The sequence below is a fragment of the Tympanuchus pallidicinctus genome, unplaced genomic scaffold, assembly GCF_026119805.1.
Source record: "Tympanuchus pallidicinctus isolate F22 unplaced genomic scaffold, pur_lepc_1.0 scaffold19, whole genome shotgun sequence".
In the NCBI taxonomy this organism is placed as follows: Eukaryota; Metazoa; Chordata; class Aves; order Galliformes; family Phasianidae; genus Tympanuchus; species Tympanuchus pallidicinctus.
Genome location: NW_026294710.1, coordinates 1,114,368 through 1,132,917, shown reverse-complemented (window position 1 = coordinate 1,132,917; position 18,550 = coordinate 1,114,368). Strand labels below are relative to the sequence as shown.

The 18,550-nt window shown below is 46.5% G+C and overlaps 1 protein-coding gene across 3 annotated transcripts in view; it reads right to left on the bottom strand.

Moving 5' to 3' along the window:
• Nucleotides 1-18,550, bottom strand: part of RABL6 (RAB, member RAS oncogene family like 6) — a 51,942-nt gene that overhangs the window by 14,423 nt on the left and 18,969 nt on the right. For 2 of the 3 annotated variants that reach the window (XM_052681299.1, XM_052681298.1), the window contains 6 exons: nucleotides 17,645-17,697; nucleotides 15,973-16,064; nucleotides 14,974-15,114; nucleotides 13,805-13,910; nucleotides 9,551-9,654; nucleotides 828-1,186 (listed from right to left, as the gene is read on the bottom strand). In XM_052681299.1, the coding sequence (XP_052537259.1) occupies nucleotides 828-1,186; nucleotides 9,551-9,654; nucleotides 13,805-13,910; nucleotides 14,974-15,114; nucleotides 15,973-16,064; nucleotides 17,645-17,697 (855 nt within the window). The remainder of the gene's footprint in view (nucleotides 1-827; nucleotides 1,187-9,550; nucleotides 9,655-13,804; nucleotides 13,911-14,973; nucleotides 15,115-15,972; nucleotides 16,065-17,644; nucleotides 17,698-18,550) is intronic. The other variant, XM_052681300.1, reaches the window with a different exon arrangement.

Here is an 18,550-nt window from a genome sequence, read left to right as displayed (position 1 = left end):
CCTCTGTGCCCTTGTTTCAAGAACACTGCGAGCTCTGAGGCCTGACAGTTTGAGAGGGAAGGTATTTCCAAAGGCTGATTCAAACCACGTCGTGCTTATGATTTTAGGCAGTGCCAGCTCTGCAGCTCCAGCAGGCTTCATAAACAAAGTGAATACAGGCAAATTAAGGTCCAGATCAGTAAAAATGAATGCAACAAACCCCTCAGTGCCTCTGCCCTGCAACTTCATCCAGCTGAGGTTCGGACTGAACGCCGCGCTGCTCTGCTCCATTGTTCACTGGCGTTATGGAAGAAGTGAAGACATGCTGCCCTCCTCAGAGCATCTCGGAAGGAGTACATTTCCCCAGAGGGGAATCCGTTACAGAGCCTGGACTTACATGATCATTTATGGTTGAATAACCTTTAAAACTAGCACTCTGCTATTCTCTGCTAACAAACAGGAGCCCCTTTGAGCTGTAAGACTTTTGTGAAGACAGCACTTCAAATAGCTTCTCTAATGATTTTTCTTGCTTTTCCAGAGGCATGTGTGCTCCCACTAAGCAGATGACAGTTATTTTCTTAGTGTCCCCTGTGTGCCTCTGTCACAAAGCACACTACAGCTCCAGCCAGCTGGACGGACAGAGCCCCCGTCCAAGTCCTGCACAGAGACAAACCAAAACGCCAACTGGGACAACAGAAGAGGGTGAGCATGCAGCTTTACTGGACACGTGCCGCACACACACAGAACAAACATTTGTTGGCCACCTGTCTGCCTAGCCTCTCACGAGGATTAAAAAAAAAACAACAAACAAGAGAAAGGAAAATAGAGAAATATATGCCTAGACCCACCTGGCTGGGGAGGAGAGGGGTCCGGTGCAGGAGACGTCCCGAAGAGCCGTGAAATGATGCTGCGCTTCGGCGGCGGGGCTGCTGCTGGAGGGGCTGGGGAAGCAGCAGCTGGTGGAGGCGCGTGAGGTGGCTGGGCCTCAGGTGCAGGCACTGGTGAGAAGGATGAGGGGGGTTCAGGAGAGACGGTGGAGCTCGTGGAAGGCGGCTGTGGGGGCTGCGGGGTGCCAGGGCTGGAGCTGCCTGTTGATGTGGAGCTCGGAGGTACTATGGGTGACTGGGAGCCAGAGGAAGGGCTTTGCCCATTAGTTGTCAGTGGTGATGCGTGCCCTCGACTGCGGGCTTCCATCATTTCAAGGAAGCTGCAAGGAAGAGAAAATGCAAATATAATCAGTAGAGAGAATATGCCCAGAGCAGGGGGCTGTGCTGCTTTGGCTACATGCTGAGCCACGAGGGTACGGGCCTGTGACATCCCTGGGCTGTGCTCAGTATGGTTCACCCACGAGAGCTAAACTCACACCATCTACACTGAAGTGTGGAGAACCCCAACCTGCCTTGTGCTGCAGGATGAAATCAGCATTTGCAGCACTGCTGGGAACTCCCTGGGCAGACAGATTGTAACAGTGTGCCAGGGCTTGAAACTCAACGTTATGTCAGTTCTTGGACGTGTGTCTCTAGGGGAGTAAGTGCTTCAGGGCTGGCACATTTCCATATTCTGCAGAAGAGATCAAAGTATTCAGGAAAATTTGAACACTATAAAAACCTCTTATTTCAGCCAAGAATGGATTTGCGAGGAGAATCCTTGAATGTCAAAAGAAAAGAGCTATCCACAGGCTCACACAGGGCTGACTGCAATTACCCTTACAACAAGCAGACATAAGTGCAGTCTCTCCCCCTGCACACACACACACCATGTGTGGGAGCTGAGGGAGCCAAGCAGCAGAAACTCAGGAACACGCTGCGGTGCTGGCTGGATCCCTGACTCAGAGCACTAAAGCCTGCATTGTCCAAAAGGACAAAATGCTCTGTCCTTCTGAACAACACCACCAAGCCAGAGCCTGCTGGTTAGCAGCTGGTTAGCCCCTTCGGTTAGCAGCCGTTTCACAAGCTTTTTGAAATGAAAAGGCTTTTACTAGGAAGTGGCCTCAAAATAAGATCTGCTACACATCGGGCACGTGAGAGATACAAAAAGGATAGCCAAAATATATTGTGTATAAAGTCTAGCCATCATCTCATGGGGTTTCATCAAGCCCCATGAACTCACGTGCACAACAGCTGTGGGTTCAACTGCATCTGCTGTGCTGCAGGCAATGCACTGGTTGTGGTGGAGAGCACTTTTCAATACTGAGCACCACCCTGGCCTGCACGGAGTTCAGGCAACACCGTAGTGGGAATGATTTCAAAGCAGAAAGCTAAAAGTAAGGGCTAAGTGACTCTACAACCTCCTTGAGATATCATTTCCTACTGAGCAGCAACCCAATACACTTAACAAAAAAAATCAACACACTCGGTGACCACAGATGCTTGCAGTCCTGGCAAACAACACCCCCAGGATGCTGCTAGATAACCTGGAAAAATGGGAATCCTAAGTAAAGGATGGACTAAAAGGAAGACTAACTATTGCACAAAAAGCAGTATTAGATAGAAGCCCTTGACAGAATTACTCAAGGATTAGCCTTGAAATTATTTGAGTACTTAAGGACCATGAAATTGCAAGTCAAGAGACAGCATCAACACACGGGATAGGGACAGGGTACAGAAAGAACAGGATGATTATGAACAGCAGAAACGCGAAGACGTTCAACAATGCAGAGGAAACAGTCGTCTGCTTGAGGGCTGGGGAACAAATCTTGCTCCAAGTCCACCACGTCTGAGCTTGTCTCGCTCATGCCAGAAGACCAGGCTCGAGGGTTGTAAACGCAGCACTGCCTGCGAGGAGCAGAGAGGAGCCAGGCTGCCACTGCTATCCCCTGAGGCTGCTCTGCCAGCCTCACTGATGCTCCCACCAGGACCTAGAGCACGGCTGCACGTCTATTCTACCCAGGCTGACCACAACTCTACACGCTCCCAGCAGAGCTGCAATCCCAGCACTCTCCCTACCATTGGACTCACAGCTGAGGTGAGCTGTGTGACACCACGCTCCACTGAAAACGATGCATGGATTTCTCACGCACCAAAGAGAAAACATGAGAGATCTTAACTCCTGCACACACAAACACAGAGCTGTGTGGAGAGGCATCAGGCTGGTTTGGAAGGTGTGTGATGCATCACATGCACTACCACACCGCAAGGCTCTACCAGTGTATTTTCAGCGCAACGCTTTCACTGTGCTGTGGGACTGAGCAATTACACATTGTTCCTCTCCTGACAAACAGGTCACAGCACACAAAACTCAGCATCCTGCAGGGCAGGCCGTGCATCACGTCCACGGTGAAGCAAAGATAAGCCAAGGGTATCTGCAACGCAGCTCTGCTCAATAAAGTGAATGCTCTGAAACCACCAAACAGCTATGGCCTGAAAAGCCCTCTGAGACACTTGTCTCAGCTCAGGTCATGCAGCTCTGCAGCTCTACACCAAAAGCAGCCAGGGCCGAATTCTACCAGCCCACACCTCCAGGCTCTGCACCAGCAAGCTGAAGGCAGGGATGGTGGGCAGCTCCGTTTTGTAGGAGCGATTCCTCCTCCTGAGTCTTGCTCAGGGTTAAAGACTCCAGCTTTCTAACTGTGAGGGAAAATTAATCCCAGCTGATCTGTATGCATCCCTATTCCTGTTTATAGCAACAGTGCTTCTGGCTGGAAGGCCTGCAAGCTTGGTCACTGCTTCATCCAGCATTCTAATGCCAGCTCTGCTCTCTCTGGCTGGGCTTTCTGGCTGAGGGCAGCTCTGTGGGCACCCAACTCACCAGTGCTACATGAACAGAGAGCCAAACAACTCCCGAGTTGCTGACTGGGAGGCAGCTGGGTGACCCAGGTAGAAAAGACCACTGCATACTGAAGACTAAGGGAGCAGATCCTATACAAATTACATACAAAGAACATCCAGAATCAGTTGAGGACAAAGCCTAAATCTTGAAGAGTACTTAAAGCTGGTACCAAAGCAGCGCAGGACACTTTATAATATCAGGATATTAGAAGACTTACTGCCCATTTTGGAAACAACCTGCTTTGTTCTGGGCAAGTGGCCAGCTCCAGAAGGAAGGAGGGCTGTGACTACCACCTGTTTCTCCTGAAGAAAAACACGAATTTTAAGAGCTGGAGGGTAAAAATGCTACATGATTGAAGCGTAAAGAGTGTCATTCCTCCCAGCAGCTCTGCTAGTCTGGAGAGCAGCACACACGCTGGCTCCCTTCTGCACCTGCTCCTATGCCTTGCTCATCTACATTAAATGAAGGGCACAAGAATAAGACACAGCAAGTTATTTTTAGCAGAAAGGTACCAGTGGTTATCTGGGGACAGCGTGACACAGGCTCTTACTTCAGCACAGCACTGAGGAGAGCTCTGGCACGTGTGCTTCATGTGACCTTCCTCATCCCCAGCTACGCACGTGGACCAAACTGTTGTGAGCCACGATGCTGGAGAAACAGGAACGTTCTGCTGCTGGCTTTACATGGGCTGGCTGCATAGGCTGTGCTCAGCTTTCATATTCATATCTTCTTCCTTGGAAGAGGTGGGTGGAAAAACAGCATACGTGAAAATGCTGCCAGCAAGCTCTCAGTAATTTCCAGGGTGGAGGTGTCTAAGCATCCTCCACACTTGAAAAATACTACATAATGCATGAATGCTTTCTCTGGCTTTACACACTTCTGAAGCACCAGTGAGGCTGTTTTAGGAACACACTGGGTCAAACCTGCCACGTGCCTGTTTTTTTCTCATATTCAATACAATCTGGCCACTGTGTTCCTTGTTCATTTTTAAATTTTTGGCAGGCCTTCGTAAAAGGACTCACTCAAAATCTTACTGCCAAACAAGCTGTTTCACATCCACATTAGGTTTGGTAGACAGCTGATGCACAAGATGAACTCACGCCGTGACCTGGGTGCATTTGTTCTTGTTTTAGAGACAGCAAACATGCCACGTAAGCCCAGATGGGTTTCTGTCCACATCCCCATGGGCAACTTGTTTGCATTTTAATCCTTCAGTTTCAGGCTGAATAACAAGTTTGTATCCTCAAAACTCCTGGGTATCTCACCGCGTGCTGGGCAGGAGACTTTTATGCAATTTTAAAGATGAACATGCTCCATGGGAATAAAACTTTACCAGGGCCTGAGGTGGCTATTGTTCTTTGCACAGAACAAACCTAAGAAGAATGAAAGGATTCATTAGCTTCACAGCCCTAAAATTAACAGTGCTGTGTTCATTTGCTATCGAAGATGGCAGCAGCCTGAAGCTTTTGGCTGCTGGCTCTAATGCACTGTGATCAATTTTTCAAACGTATTTCTTTTGGCAAGAAATACAACAGGTTATTTTATTAATAGTGAAAAGAGGATTAACAGACCTGGTGACACCAATTTCACTGGGGTTATGGCACAGAGGGCTACATTTCCATGTTTGTTTTGGCCTCCTGAACTTGATACCCCCTCGAGCCCACGCTCCTGGATGTGAAATCAATTCACTGCCAGCAGAAGCTGGGCTGAAGCTGGCTGCCAGGCCTCAGAGGGGTTGACTCTGCCCAGCTGTTCCTCAGGTTTTCCATCTGACACAAAACCAACGCACAGGACAACAGCCCTCCACACCAGTCTGTATACATCCCATGTCTCCCACTTCTCCAGCAAGATCAATGAGAGAATCAGTCACTGATTTGTCACCTTCTCTATCTGGGCAGCAGCACCTGGCTACCCAGGATGAGCTGGCAATGCAGATGCCAGCTGTGTGGCAGCACTGAGGAAGTGCCTAGGACTTCTAACACACAGCAAACCTGGAGCAGACTCTGCTGCTGCTGAAGTTGTAGCCAGCATCATACAGCATGCTCAGATAATCTGAAGACCAACTGCTTTGAATATATTTTTGCAAAGTCTGACTAACACTTTGCTTAAGAGCTCTTCAACACACAGAGTTCATGACGTGACAATTTGTTTCTAATGAACAATTCATGTGAAAAGGTTGGACTTCACATGCTTACAAATCAAACAATGTGGTTTAAAAAAAAAAGTGGTTCATAGATGACAAGTTCCTGGCTTTCTCAAAAGTGACTGTCAAAGAAAACGAGATTTCTTATTAAAAAAAAAAAAAAGTATTGAGCAATTTTTATTACCATCGAGGTAGGGGGGAAGGTAATTGAAAAAGAATCGTCTCCTTAAAATTTAATTCCACCTTTTGATAACAAAAGGCAGAAAAATGCACCAAAACAATATGAGCGTATCAAAAACACACATTAGATTAGCTTCTTACAATATCTGCAAAGGAGCACCTCCCTCCTGGAAAAAGAGGAGAAAGAGCTGCCATCATTCCCTAAAAGCACTGCTCCAAGAGTACCACTCAGTGAGGGAGAATGCATGCTGTAACTCAACAAGCACAGTACATAAAAAGTTTTCTTTGTGACATGAGCTAAGATGGACACAGGAAAACTGAATAAATCACAAATTCAGAACAGTCAGAAAAGCAATTCTTAATAACAATTCTGCAACTGAAGAAGGGCTGAGACGTTTTTAGCAGCACTGAAAACACAAAACCTGAGACAGGACAGAGAAAGTGTCAGAGCAAGAGGTGCAGCAGGCAGAGACCAGGCACAAAGAAAGAGCTGGAAGCCTCCAAACACGTCTTACACAGGCAAAGCCTGGCCAGCAGCTGCCAAGGGACTGCTTACATAAGCCAGATGAGGCAGAGTTGTGTGCCACCTCGTGTTTTCTTTGGGATGCACAATTTAGAGCAATGACGCTTTGTCCTCAGGTACCCAGCCACAGCAGGATGAAGAGTTCTTGTGCTCCTTCTGTTCTCACTGATCCAAATTTAGCATCAGTCATTTTGCCAGCAGCCAGCAGCCAGACACAGAGGTGAATGAAATAAGAGAGCTGTCCCAGCATAGCCATCCTGCCTTGTTCCACTGCCTGACTGATGGCACTGCGAGCTGGAGAACAAGGACAGCAGGAACTCAGAGCAGGTGATGCAGCACGCAGGCCTGCAGACACCTCTCCATGCTGAGCAGTCACGGAGACCAACAGCAAGGCTCCAAGTACCACCTAAACCCAAGCAACCAACCCTAGGGTTTCCCATCTGCCAAGGGACAACAGCTTACACTGCAGCACCCATGTGTACAACACATCAGGTGTTCACTTTGGCCAGGAGCGCAGTAGCTGTTAAAAACGATATCTCAAGACAAGAGGATGGGAAGCTGTCAAGCAAGGATGCAAGGATCTTCCCAAGCTCTATTAAGGAGTATGAAATCCTGCTTCAACTGCAAGTTCTGACCCCTGCCTGGTACTGCTGGTGTGCCTCTGAAGCACTCTTCATTTCAAGCCGGGGTGCAGACAAAATCTCAGCAGCTCTAAAATAATGCTCTATTTTAGTCAGTGCGGTCAAGGTGCTCGGCCACGACAGAGCCTGGTGTTTTTCTTCTGGGATCAGTGGCTCAAGACAGGAAGCATCCACTGATATTTTAAAGACATTTCTCTAAAAAAAAAAACAAAAAAAAAACCACATTCCCTTCTGAAAGCAAAGAACACTGCCCAAGTGTGCAGACCAACTTGCTGTTGCTGAAATCAAAGCAGGATTTGGCCAGTTGCATAAAAAGGTCATTTCAGCTACTAAACCAGAACTCTAGAATTTTTTTTTTTAATATTTTAGCAACTCCTCCCAGCTATCATTGCCAGGACACTTCCTGTGCCATGTGCAGCCAGTTACACAGCCCAGCAGTGCAGTCAGTCACCCACAGTGCAAGCTCTCCCCAGCAGGTGAGCTGCAGCCCCTTGCTACAGCAGATCTCTGCAGCACAGAAGGGCAGTCCTCTGCCCAGCCTGGCCATGGCTATCTTTGTAGTACTTCAGGTGCACAGATGTCACCTTCCTGTGCTCTGTGTGTTGTTGGGAAACAACAGAGAGCTGACACAGGCTAAGTGATTGTCTGGCTTTAGAGTTTCTGCAGATGATCCTGAGGACTCTATGGAAGTGCTATTTTCCACTACACGCTGCATGAAAGGTATTCTGAGGTTGCAAAAGGCAAGCACACACCTCTTGACTTACTGTGCATACTGCCTGCACCATTGAGGCCTGCTTGGCCTTAGGATTCTGGACACTGACACACTGTAAACCATGTTCCTTAGTAACTGCAGTATTTCTGCAGGAAGGTGCTGCAGGAAGAGTACTCTCTTGCAGTGGAAGCACCCAAGGTTACAAAACGTCCAATGGTGCAGTTAGACAGGGTGGAAGGATCCAGTAAAACATCCAAGGCTGGAATTAGAAGGTCCTGCCATCCTACTAGATCAGCCCCATCCCATCCCCTGCTGCTTCCTTTGAGCAGATGCTTCTCAGAGAAGTCCCACTCACTCGTATGGAAAAAAAAAAAATAAAAAATCCAACCAAACAAAGAAGAATCCAGAAGTGGATATTGGTAGAAAATAGTTTTCAGCAGCATCTGTGAGCCGAGTTGGTTCATGAGAGGGTCCAGCAAATGCTAAAGCAAAAGACATAAGGTATAGGAGAACAATGACTAAGCAGCAAGATCTCCTGGTGTAAGTTTGGAACAGCTCTGCCAAGTCTCCATTCTTTTAACTATCTTCCTTTTACTGATGCAGAAAGAAAAAAGACTGAAAATCAAGCTGACAATACAGCTCTTGCAGTCCAGCCCTCTGAGAAGGGACACCAAGAGAAGTGCTGCAGGCAGGAGGCGATGATTCCCTAAAGCATGGAGTGAGGTGACTGCTCTGGAAACAAATGCTTTGTGTTTATATGGGCAGTTTCAGTGCTCTCGCAAAGGAAAACACACTGACCAAGGTTACAGAATTTGACACTTGGTCTAAAAGTGCCTGTCAAATGGCTGTGCATGAATATTTCATAATCCTCGATTCCAACTTCCAGCGAAAGCTGCCTGTAAAGAATCTTCTTCCAAACCATTCTGGGTTGACTCACCTTGCACGTTAGTGAAATAAAGACCTTGCAGTAGGACTTCATGGAACCCATTTGTCAACAACATACAAATCTGAAGAGCATCAGATGCACTGGCTTTGCAGGACTAACACTGGCAGATGCTCATTTCAAGCAGCAAGCAAACAGATGAGGTGCTGAACAAACAAGGCAGCAGGAAACCAGTCGCTGCTTGGAACCAGAAAGACTCAGAGGAGACTAAGTATTCAAAGAGAACAAAAGACAACCATGCTGCAGCTGCCTTTCACAAGACACACCATACTCAGGAATGCCACAGCTAGAAGAAAAGGAATCAACTTGCATGCTGAACACTACAGAGATGGAAAATATCCCCTTTCAGCATCAGAGGCTACAACATACTTATCTATAACCCCATTACCATGTACTGCTTCCAGGTGTACTGCTCAGCTCCACCTCCACTGCCCTCCCACAGGTCACATGCTTGTAGCTTGTAGGTAACAGACCCTTTGACAGGGATCCCAAAGTGCTTCATGCTTTATTTTGGGAGACATCACTTAAAGTGATGTTTTACAACTTCCAAAGAAATCCTAAATGTCACTCACTGGCTACAAGCCATAGCTGGGGCTGTACAACACCTGTATGATACCCAGGCTGCAACAAAACAGTTAGAAAAGATTGCTCAATGACATACAGTTCGTAGTTTTGATCTTCTGTCTCTTGCTGCACTGACAGCTCCTCCAAAGTCGCATCAATATCCAGCTGATTCGTCTCCAGCTGCCGTAGCAACGTCTCCCTCTAAAGAAAGGAAAACAAGCTTGGTTGAGTGGGAAGGGTCATCGTAACAGATCTCTGTGCACTCTCAGGGTGCACCAAGATCTGGTGTCATCACTCTACCCACAGCAATTAATTAAACAGGAGCTTTGGTCCACCTCATGGTGTTCAGTTTAAATACTTCTGCATGATAGGAAGCAGAAGTGGTAGAGAAAAAAGCACATCAGTCCAAACAGTCTGGTTGTATGAAAGCAATCTGTTCTGAGAACCACGCAGGATCAGGTCATCAACCAATAATGAGTGATTTCCAGAAGCAGGATCACTAGTCGCATTTGGAGAGCAGCATCCACCCCTGTGGAGAGCAGTTGTGCAACCAGTTCATTCTGATCTTTTTTTTTCTTTGCAATAAAAAAAGCCTTCCTGTGAGTAGGACTCAACTGGTGCCAAACCTCACATTTTTTCCTTCTACTGTTGGGACAGATGAGGGATCACAGCCTGCCAGCAAAGAGGAATTTTAGAAGTCACTGCCCCTCTGTCTTCAGTTGCTGCCTCACAGGTGAGAGACAGACACTGCAGTCCACGTGAAACTGAAATAAAGAGCGTTTCACTGACCTAAAATGGGGCGAGTTATTTTAATTTGGTTCTCTTTGCTCATTCCCAAGATGGCAAGCAGAAGCCTCAGCTGAGGGGAAGCGACATCTTAAAGGACTCCAGAGCAGCTGCAAAAGGCCCTGGCACAACTCTCCTGATCGCCTGAAAGGCACCACGAACAGCTCAACACCCACACGCTGTGCTGAGCCGCACTCCCAGCTTGAGGGCTGCACTGCAGCAGCTGCTCAGACAGAGCTGCAAGGCAGCAGCACCAGCAGCTGCAGCACCCCAAGGATGTGGCTGACCTCCAGCTGCAGGGCCGGCACGGGGCCCACGGCAGCAGCCAAAGCTCCAGCATCTCCTGGCCAGGTGATTCACATGGACTGAGAACTGCAAAACGTGTTAATCTGCTGGAAGACAAGGCCTTCCTCAGCACTTCCATGATCATTAATTCACTACTTAGCAGACACTGACATTCTTAATTTTTATGCTTTCTTATTGTGTTAATCCACTTTTCCTTCACTAGGTACTTCTTATTCTTCATATTCACAAGTGCTACGCAGACAGAAACGCGAACTCAATTAAAACGTATACAAAGAATTGTGAAGCCAGTTGTTAACTTGAATTCCCCTCATTGTGTTATACAAGGAAGTTTCAGCAAAACATGCTATACATTTAAACTTGCTGCACTGAACAGAAGCACTGATTTGTACTAAGTGACTTCAAATGCTTGCTCCATGGTGCCTGCATCCAACATTTCAGAAGTAACAATTTCATCCTTTTTTATTATTCTAGATTGAAAAAAAAAAAAAAAAAAAAAAAAAAAACCATACAGGAAATATCCCTGCTTCTTTGTCCTCTGTTTTCCCTAAACAAGAATGAAATGTTGATCAAATTAGCTGAATAAACAGAGACAAAGGGGACATGCTCTCCAATGCTTACTTAGGCACTTTGATAATGGCTTTCATTAAACAAGGGGAATGCCTTCAGCAATATGACATGCACCTGAGGTTTTATTTATTTCTATTTTCCCAAGTTGCAGTAAACTCAGAACTTGGATTTAATCAAGAAAAACTCATTACTAATAGCGGACTTGTAAATACATAAAAATAAATTCTATTTTACTGTGCTGGCATTAAAATATTAAAGCAGCAGCTTATTTTTAGCAGTGACCCAAAAGAAGGGCATAAAGCAGGTGCTGCAGACCAGCGCTTCGGCTGAATGCCACTTTCAAGTGCTTTCTGGGAGAAGGCAGCTTCAGAACCTGCAGGACTCTGCAGCGCTGAAGGCCCGGCTGACCCGACCCCACCATGGCTGCACCAGGGCTAAGCCACATCCTCAGAGCTGAGGCTCCTTCCCCTGCAAAGGAGCTGATAAATAATTGAAGAGGCCAGGCTGCTGGGGAGCTTGCTCTATACCGGGGGTATGGATTTCACCGCTGCTTCCTTCATGAAAGATGCATGGGGAAGCTGAACACAAAGACGTGCAACCCGAAAGCAGGGCGCTGAACAGCGGCTCCGTGAAGGACACAGCGGAGCCTCGAGTGCTGCCCAGCAGCTCCTCTGCCCCCAGGGAGCTGTGGGAGAGCAGGCAGGCAGCACACAAACCTCAGAAACAACTGAGGCCAACGAAATCCTGCCTGCATTTAGTGTGCGGCAGGACCTCTTCTTTAACCCTTTGCAACCATTGCTTCCCCCATTACTGCTTTCCAACTGCCAAGTCTCTCTGAATTAAAACCAAACCAAAACACAGGATCTGACAGTCCAATAACTGAGCTCAACCCACACACAGCACGTGCACCTGGTGCTCTGGATGGTCCCCAGTGCCACCCCACGCCCACTGCACAGGAGAGCAATGGAGGACTGGTCACCCCTTCCCCTCGCCTTATCTTGGACAGCTGCCCCTGACACCTCACCACATGCTGAAGGCCATACCAGGTTTATTTCTCCTACTTCCCTGAAGACTGAGATCTGTTCAAGAAGTTCCCTGGCTTTGCAGCCAACTACCTTGTTCAAGTGTCCTTCCAGTCTTAGGCCAATAGATAACGCCTATTTATATTCATTTAAATATACATTTAAACGAAACATCCCTAAGACTCTCACCCTAAAGCTCCTCCCATGCAAGACCTTCCTGCTTACATCCATATTTAGGAACACCACTGCATGTAGTGGCCATTAAGAACATCATACTAGCAGCTTTCAGACAAATGCGGCTGGAAGCCCATGCTGATATCTCAGCTTCTCATCAACACCTATTTGAGAAGAGGGGAGATCTACAAAAACAAAAAATGCAACCTAGAAGCAAAATATTCCACCTGATTTCCAAAAGACGTCATTTTATTACAGGAACCAAAGCTATACACAAGCAGGTATCTCACCAGCAGCATGCTGGAAGACTTCAGTCTTCTCAAGTGAGCTGCAAGTTATTTTTACAACTTTTTCCTCAAAAACGTGACTTGTTTTACTAGGTTTTCATACATTCAGTTTTCTTGATTCTTTTCAGTGCGCCTGCTGTGCTGACTTGGGATGTGGTAACATTCACTAACACATCTGAACTTACTCTGAATTAGCATTTCGGTTTGGATTATGTATAAAAATGCAAACAGACGTTTCACTTACCAGCAAATGAAATCAAGAAAAAAAAAATCTGAATTTTTTCATTAAAAAAATAAACCAAAAAAGCACCAACATAACATCATTTGCACCCCTAAAGGCATTGAGGACCCCCTAAGATGGATGACACCTTAAGGTCCTCTTCTGAAGGACCACAGCTGAGAATTTCACCCTGCCATGCCCATTCAGCCCTCACCTTTTCTCTCAGTCGAGCCAAGATGGCTCAGTTATGACAGAAATCAGAGAGTTGGGTCGGCTCCTACAGGATCCAAGCAGATCAGACACCATTCAGATTAGGACAAGGATTTTCAGAAATCAGTTGTCTTTGAACTATTCAGTCCATACTATTTTCTCATCTGAGTTTTAACTGATTGACAAAACAGAATTTAAATAGAAAGTTAAAAAATACGTGCAGTATTTCTGACTTGACACCGGTCGCTGTTATCTTGATAGCGATACTCATCACCCTGGAGCCTTCCTACACAAGCACTTTCAAACACGGCAAGGAAGAATCCTTTCACAAGCAGAGACTCGTATAATGGCTTAGGTTAGAAGGGGCCCCAAAGATCACTCAGTTCTGACCCCTGCCATGGGTTGGCTGCCCCACACCAGGTCAGGCTGCCAGAGCCCCATGCAGCCACGGCCTGGGCACCTCCAGGGATGGGCACCCACAGCTTCTTTGGGTAACCTGTTTCAACACCTCACCACTCACTGAGTAAAGAATTTCTTCCTAACATCTAACCTAAATTTCCCCTCTTTTCATTTAAAGCCATTCCCCCTTGTCCTGTCACCAGCTGCACATGTTACAAATTGGTTTCCCCTCTGCTTATAAGCTCCCTTCAACTTCTGGAAGGTCTCTTTTATGAAAACAAAAATCTGCTCAGGATCCTTGATCAACCATAACAAAAAATCCCACAAATAAAGCCAAATGCCATGAACCCTGCACACGCCACAGAAGCAGCGTCTCTTACCTGCAGCTGCAAGAAGGGGATGTTGAAGAACTTATGCAGGTACTTGAGGCCAAAGCTGTTCTTCATGGAAGACTCAGCATAGCGAAAATATGAGGACCCAGGAGGCCTGTCTCAACCAGAAAGGCAAAGAGAAAGAAAAAACGTACAAAGGACATGCATATACACAGGACACTTGTTGAATTACGCCCCATGAACCATCCTCCAGAAGCAATGTCTCCTATGTACTTCCATGGAAACTACAACATATACAAAGAACACAATAACATTATTTGATAGAGCAAATGCTCAGCTACAAAATGATATTTTTCAAAAGTTACCACCATTAGCTAACTTGCATGGATGAGCTGATTGAGACGCTCTTCATTTTGTGGTGCAACAGCTGTCTGTGGCCAAATGGAACATGGCTTCTTTTCAAGCTGCTGTCGCCACTGCTGAAATGCACCCCCTCACCTCACTGTGCTCACACCACTGTCTGATCTCCATAAACACTCAGCAAACACCAATAAATGTTTACAGGTACAGTTTTTTCCACACGGAGGAATTCAACTCCACACTTGTACTCAGACTCTGTCCCTCCTGAAGGGCAGCAGAAAAGGCTGGAATGCAGCTGTTGTGGGGCTGCAGTGTCATGGTAGACAGAGAGATACTGTGTCAGGACATTGGGTCATTGGTTTACTGATCTGGAGGGGGTTCACAGAAATGTAACCTATTTGAAATAGAACCTTAACTGAGAAATGAAAACAAGAAGCAGATCCACGTTAAGTCACCTACTTACGCATCTGCACTATGCATTAAACTCAGCTGAGTCACATATAAGGGAATATTTGTAAAGAAATGATCAAGCCCCGATACTGATACCATTGCTGTATGCATAACAGTCATAAAGACTGAGAAAATGAAAAATTGCCTTAAAAACATAAACCCGCACTGAAAGGTACTATCTATTGATCAGTAATATCTTAGGATATTACTTAGAGAGCCTCGGAGACCTCCAAGATGAAAAATCTTGCCTGGCTGGCAAAGGAAGAGTATGTTTTGGCTGTAACCAGGAAACATTCTCCAGAGATGCTGTAGATTTGAAGCACAGCAGCAACAGTTCCCCATGGATGATGACAGAGTACAGTGGAAGCCTGCTGCCCTGTCTGCTGAGCACGGTGCCACCCCTTTACCTGTTCAGATTGTCAATGAAGTCCCGCACGTCACCAGGCAGAATGACCCGGTGCTCCCCCATGTCCCGGTAGTTCCCCAGCACGCACACTGGAACGTGGGTCGGCACTTTAGGAAGCTCCCTCAGAATATAGTTGAATGTCCTTCACCAAAGGAGAGACAGACACAGGCAAATGAGAGCGAACCATCACTCTGTAAGCAGTCGCATGCACAAACCACAGAAAAAAGACACAAAGCGAGAATTTTACCCAACATCCCTTCAACGCTGCGGCCTCCCCCTTCCCCCTCACCCCCAATACATTAACTGTAAGTACATGCGTGTCGTTCTTTATTCAAAAACGACAAGTTCAATAATGCACTTTAGCAGAGACCTCACAGCTCTTGCTGCAATCTTTCCCTCAGTTCTACAAAATTCTATGAGGTAAGCAGAAGAGTTCCCCCACTCATGCAAGCTCACTGAACCATACCAAACCTGCATAACACAAGCTTAAGTATAAAGCAGGAATTCATACCATCTCCTCCTTCAATTCTTGCTCCCACATGACTCTTCCCCTCCTCCTCGTATGTGCAAAATTAACAGCTTGTTATTTCTGTGTATTAATGCAGCCCAGGGCATCTAAATAATCCTTACCAACACCTGCCTTCCTGGGACTTTCTAGCTTTCCCTTTCCCCTTGTGGTCTGTACAGCAAGGCATATTGTGCCCACCATACACTGCACCTGTGACAGTGCTAATTACCAAGCCTCAGACAGCAGTATGGCAGAAACTGCAGCCCACAAGTCCACAGGGAGACTGCTGGTTTGAAACCCAGGAGAGGAGCATATTAAAAGACATGCCAGAAGATAAAGCTATTATTTCAAGGGATACAAGCTAGCTTTGACTCATTAGGCTGCTTATCAGCATCAGAGGCCACGTGGGAATCAAGAGGTCCAGAAGCCACTTGCTTTCACCAGACAAGTGAGAATCACATGATGTAGTGCATGCTGCTGAAGATGTCTTACCACTGTTTGGTGATGTCAAACATCATCACTACACCATTGCAATTTTTATACACGTCCAGAAACTCTGCATCCAGAGCCATTTCTGACTCTGCCTGAGGAAAAAAAAAAAAAAAAAGAAGAAAAGCAAAAAGAGCAGTAAATAATTCAACTTCAGGTTCATGCAGAATACAACAGATACAGCACTGAATAGGCCAACTGCCAAAAGTGCCAGCCACTGTAAGAAGTACCTATGGAGTTCACATTATCATCATTTAGAAAAGGTGCCTGGTGGGTCACAGCTCGCAGTGCCCACAGGACCAGGACGTGCATCACCTGGCAGCCTCTGAAAAAAAAGAAACCACGACTGACAGGAAGCCCTGAAATGCACTCCTTCCTCTCTCCCTGTGCCCCCAGATCCTGCATTAGCAAGGTAAGTCTGAATAATCTACAAAGCAGAGTGCAGAGAACTTGCCTCCTATATTCTATCTCTTTGCCAACCCAAATATTGACCTTATTTCTAATGCTTCTGAGGCGTACAGCTAGAATGTAGTTTCTACTGATTTCTTCCACACAGAGTTCAAAATTATGTACTAGCAGTCAGTTTGGTTTTCATATTGCTTGGACTCTGCATAAAATACAACGCTGGTCACAACTGAACCTGCAAGGCTCCTGCTGCAGTTTGGTACCAATAGAACAACTCTGACTCATTTTCCAAGAGTAAAAAATGTAGACAGAACTGGGAAGGAAGAAGCAGCTGCTGCAACTGCTCTCATAGAGGCCTTTTCCCATAAGGAGAGAACATTTCTAAAGAAAATCTTTCAGATCTGATCACATGGATTGAGGAGGACTGCCACCCTCAATGCCAGAAAACTACTGCCTTGACTCATCCCCATAACTGAGTGCTCAGCAACGTGCCTATCAGTAACACCAGATTTTGCATCAATTTCTAGTGGTTTTCAAGAGGTTTCTGAGCAAGTACCAGAACTCTGCCCATGCACTGCACCCCAAAATGCAGCGATGTACGAGCAGGAGGGATAAAGCTCTTTAAGATCTGCAGTAGAGATCACGCAATCAAACGCCTTTAAACTGACTTTTCCTGAGGATAAGATAGTACAGCTTTTGGAAAAGATACCACAGAAATGCACTGGTAGCCCAAATGCAGTTTGGGGAATGTGAGATTACACTCTCCCATATGGCACTTCATTCTACAGCAGCAGATCCAAGGACACGCATCTGTGCAGGAGACTGGAGGAAGCCACTATTTGCGTTTACACACTAGTGGCACTTCTACTGCCGCTGCCTCCTCTACATTTCAAAGGCTGTTAAGAGGTAATTGCTAGACCAGTTTTAAGGAGCAGCAAGGTGGCATTCAGCCATTTCTTCGTTTTTCTCAGGAAGCCCATTACAAAAGGGCTTCCTGACACTCCCTGTGTACAAACAGGTACAAACCTACAGAGTAAACAGCCGGGGTCGTCCCAAAAGGCAAACAGCGAACAGCAGGAAAGCTGTGATGGGGCACAAACAGGGATAAAAAGCACAGGCAAAAGAGTGAAGAGCATCAAGGATCACACCGTCCCTTATTCACCCTCTGGGTCAGCCTTACAGTAGAAACAAATACAGAACTTACTCTCCACCAAAGGTGGACCAGAGGCCTCCTGCTGAGAGGCAGATATCGACATTCAAGGTCACTCACCTCCTGAGGGTCATTTTCCAGTTTCAAGCCATCTCCTCGTTTTTTGCATTTTCCTTAAAAAGAATTATAAAAAACAAATGCATTACACTGTGCAGAGAACTCCAAGATGGATCTGTGAATCCTTGGTCAGGACCACAGCATTTGGACCATGGCCTGAAAGCAGATCCAAATTCTATTATAAGCCCTGGGAAAAGGGGGGGTGGGGCAGGCATGCCTCGCAAAAGAAAACCAACCACCAACCAACCATCAGCTAAGCCTAATTCAAAGATGAACACGAAGGAAGTCTGCAGCAGCTTAAACCATGCTCTTCACAACATTAAATCCCAATGACTCAATGATAACAGTTTTGGCATATCCTCAGACCACAAAAGAAGATGTCCTGTCATACTTGCATTAGTGTTGAAGAAGCAGAAGACCATAAGGCTGTTAAAAATGAGCTGCACAATCACCATACACAGCCTTACAAGACATGCTGTGATGCTGCTGTACTGCTGTACTGACCTGACACTGGCCTTGTGACACGCACACAAGAATAAGCTAGAATCACAGAATAGCTTGGGTTGGAAGAGATCACCAAGTTCCAATCCCCTGCCACAAGCAGGGCCACCAACCTCCAGATCTGGGACCAGCCCAGGCTGCCCAGGGCTCCATCCAACCTGGCTCTGAACACCTCCAGGGATGGAGCATCCACAGCCCCTTTGGGCAGCTGTTCCAGCACCTCAGCACTCTCTCTGTAAAGAACTTCCCCTTCACATCTAAACCTTCCCTCCTTGAGCTTAAAACCATTGCCCCCTCTCCTATCACTATCTGCCCTTGTAGAGAGATGATTCCCCTCCTATTTATAGTCGCCTTTTAAGTACTGGAAAGCTTCAATGAAGTCTCCTTGCAGCCTTCTCTTCTCCAAGG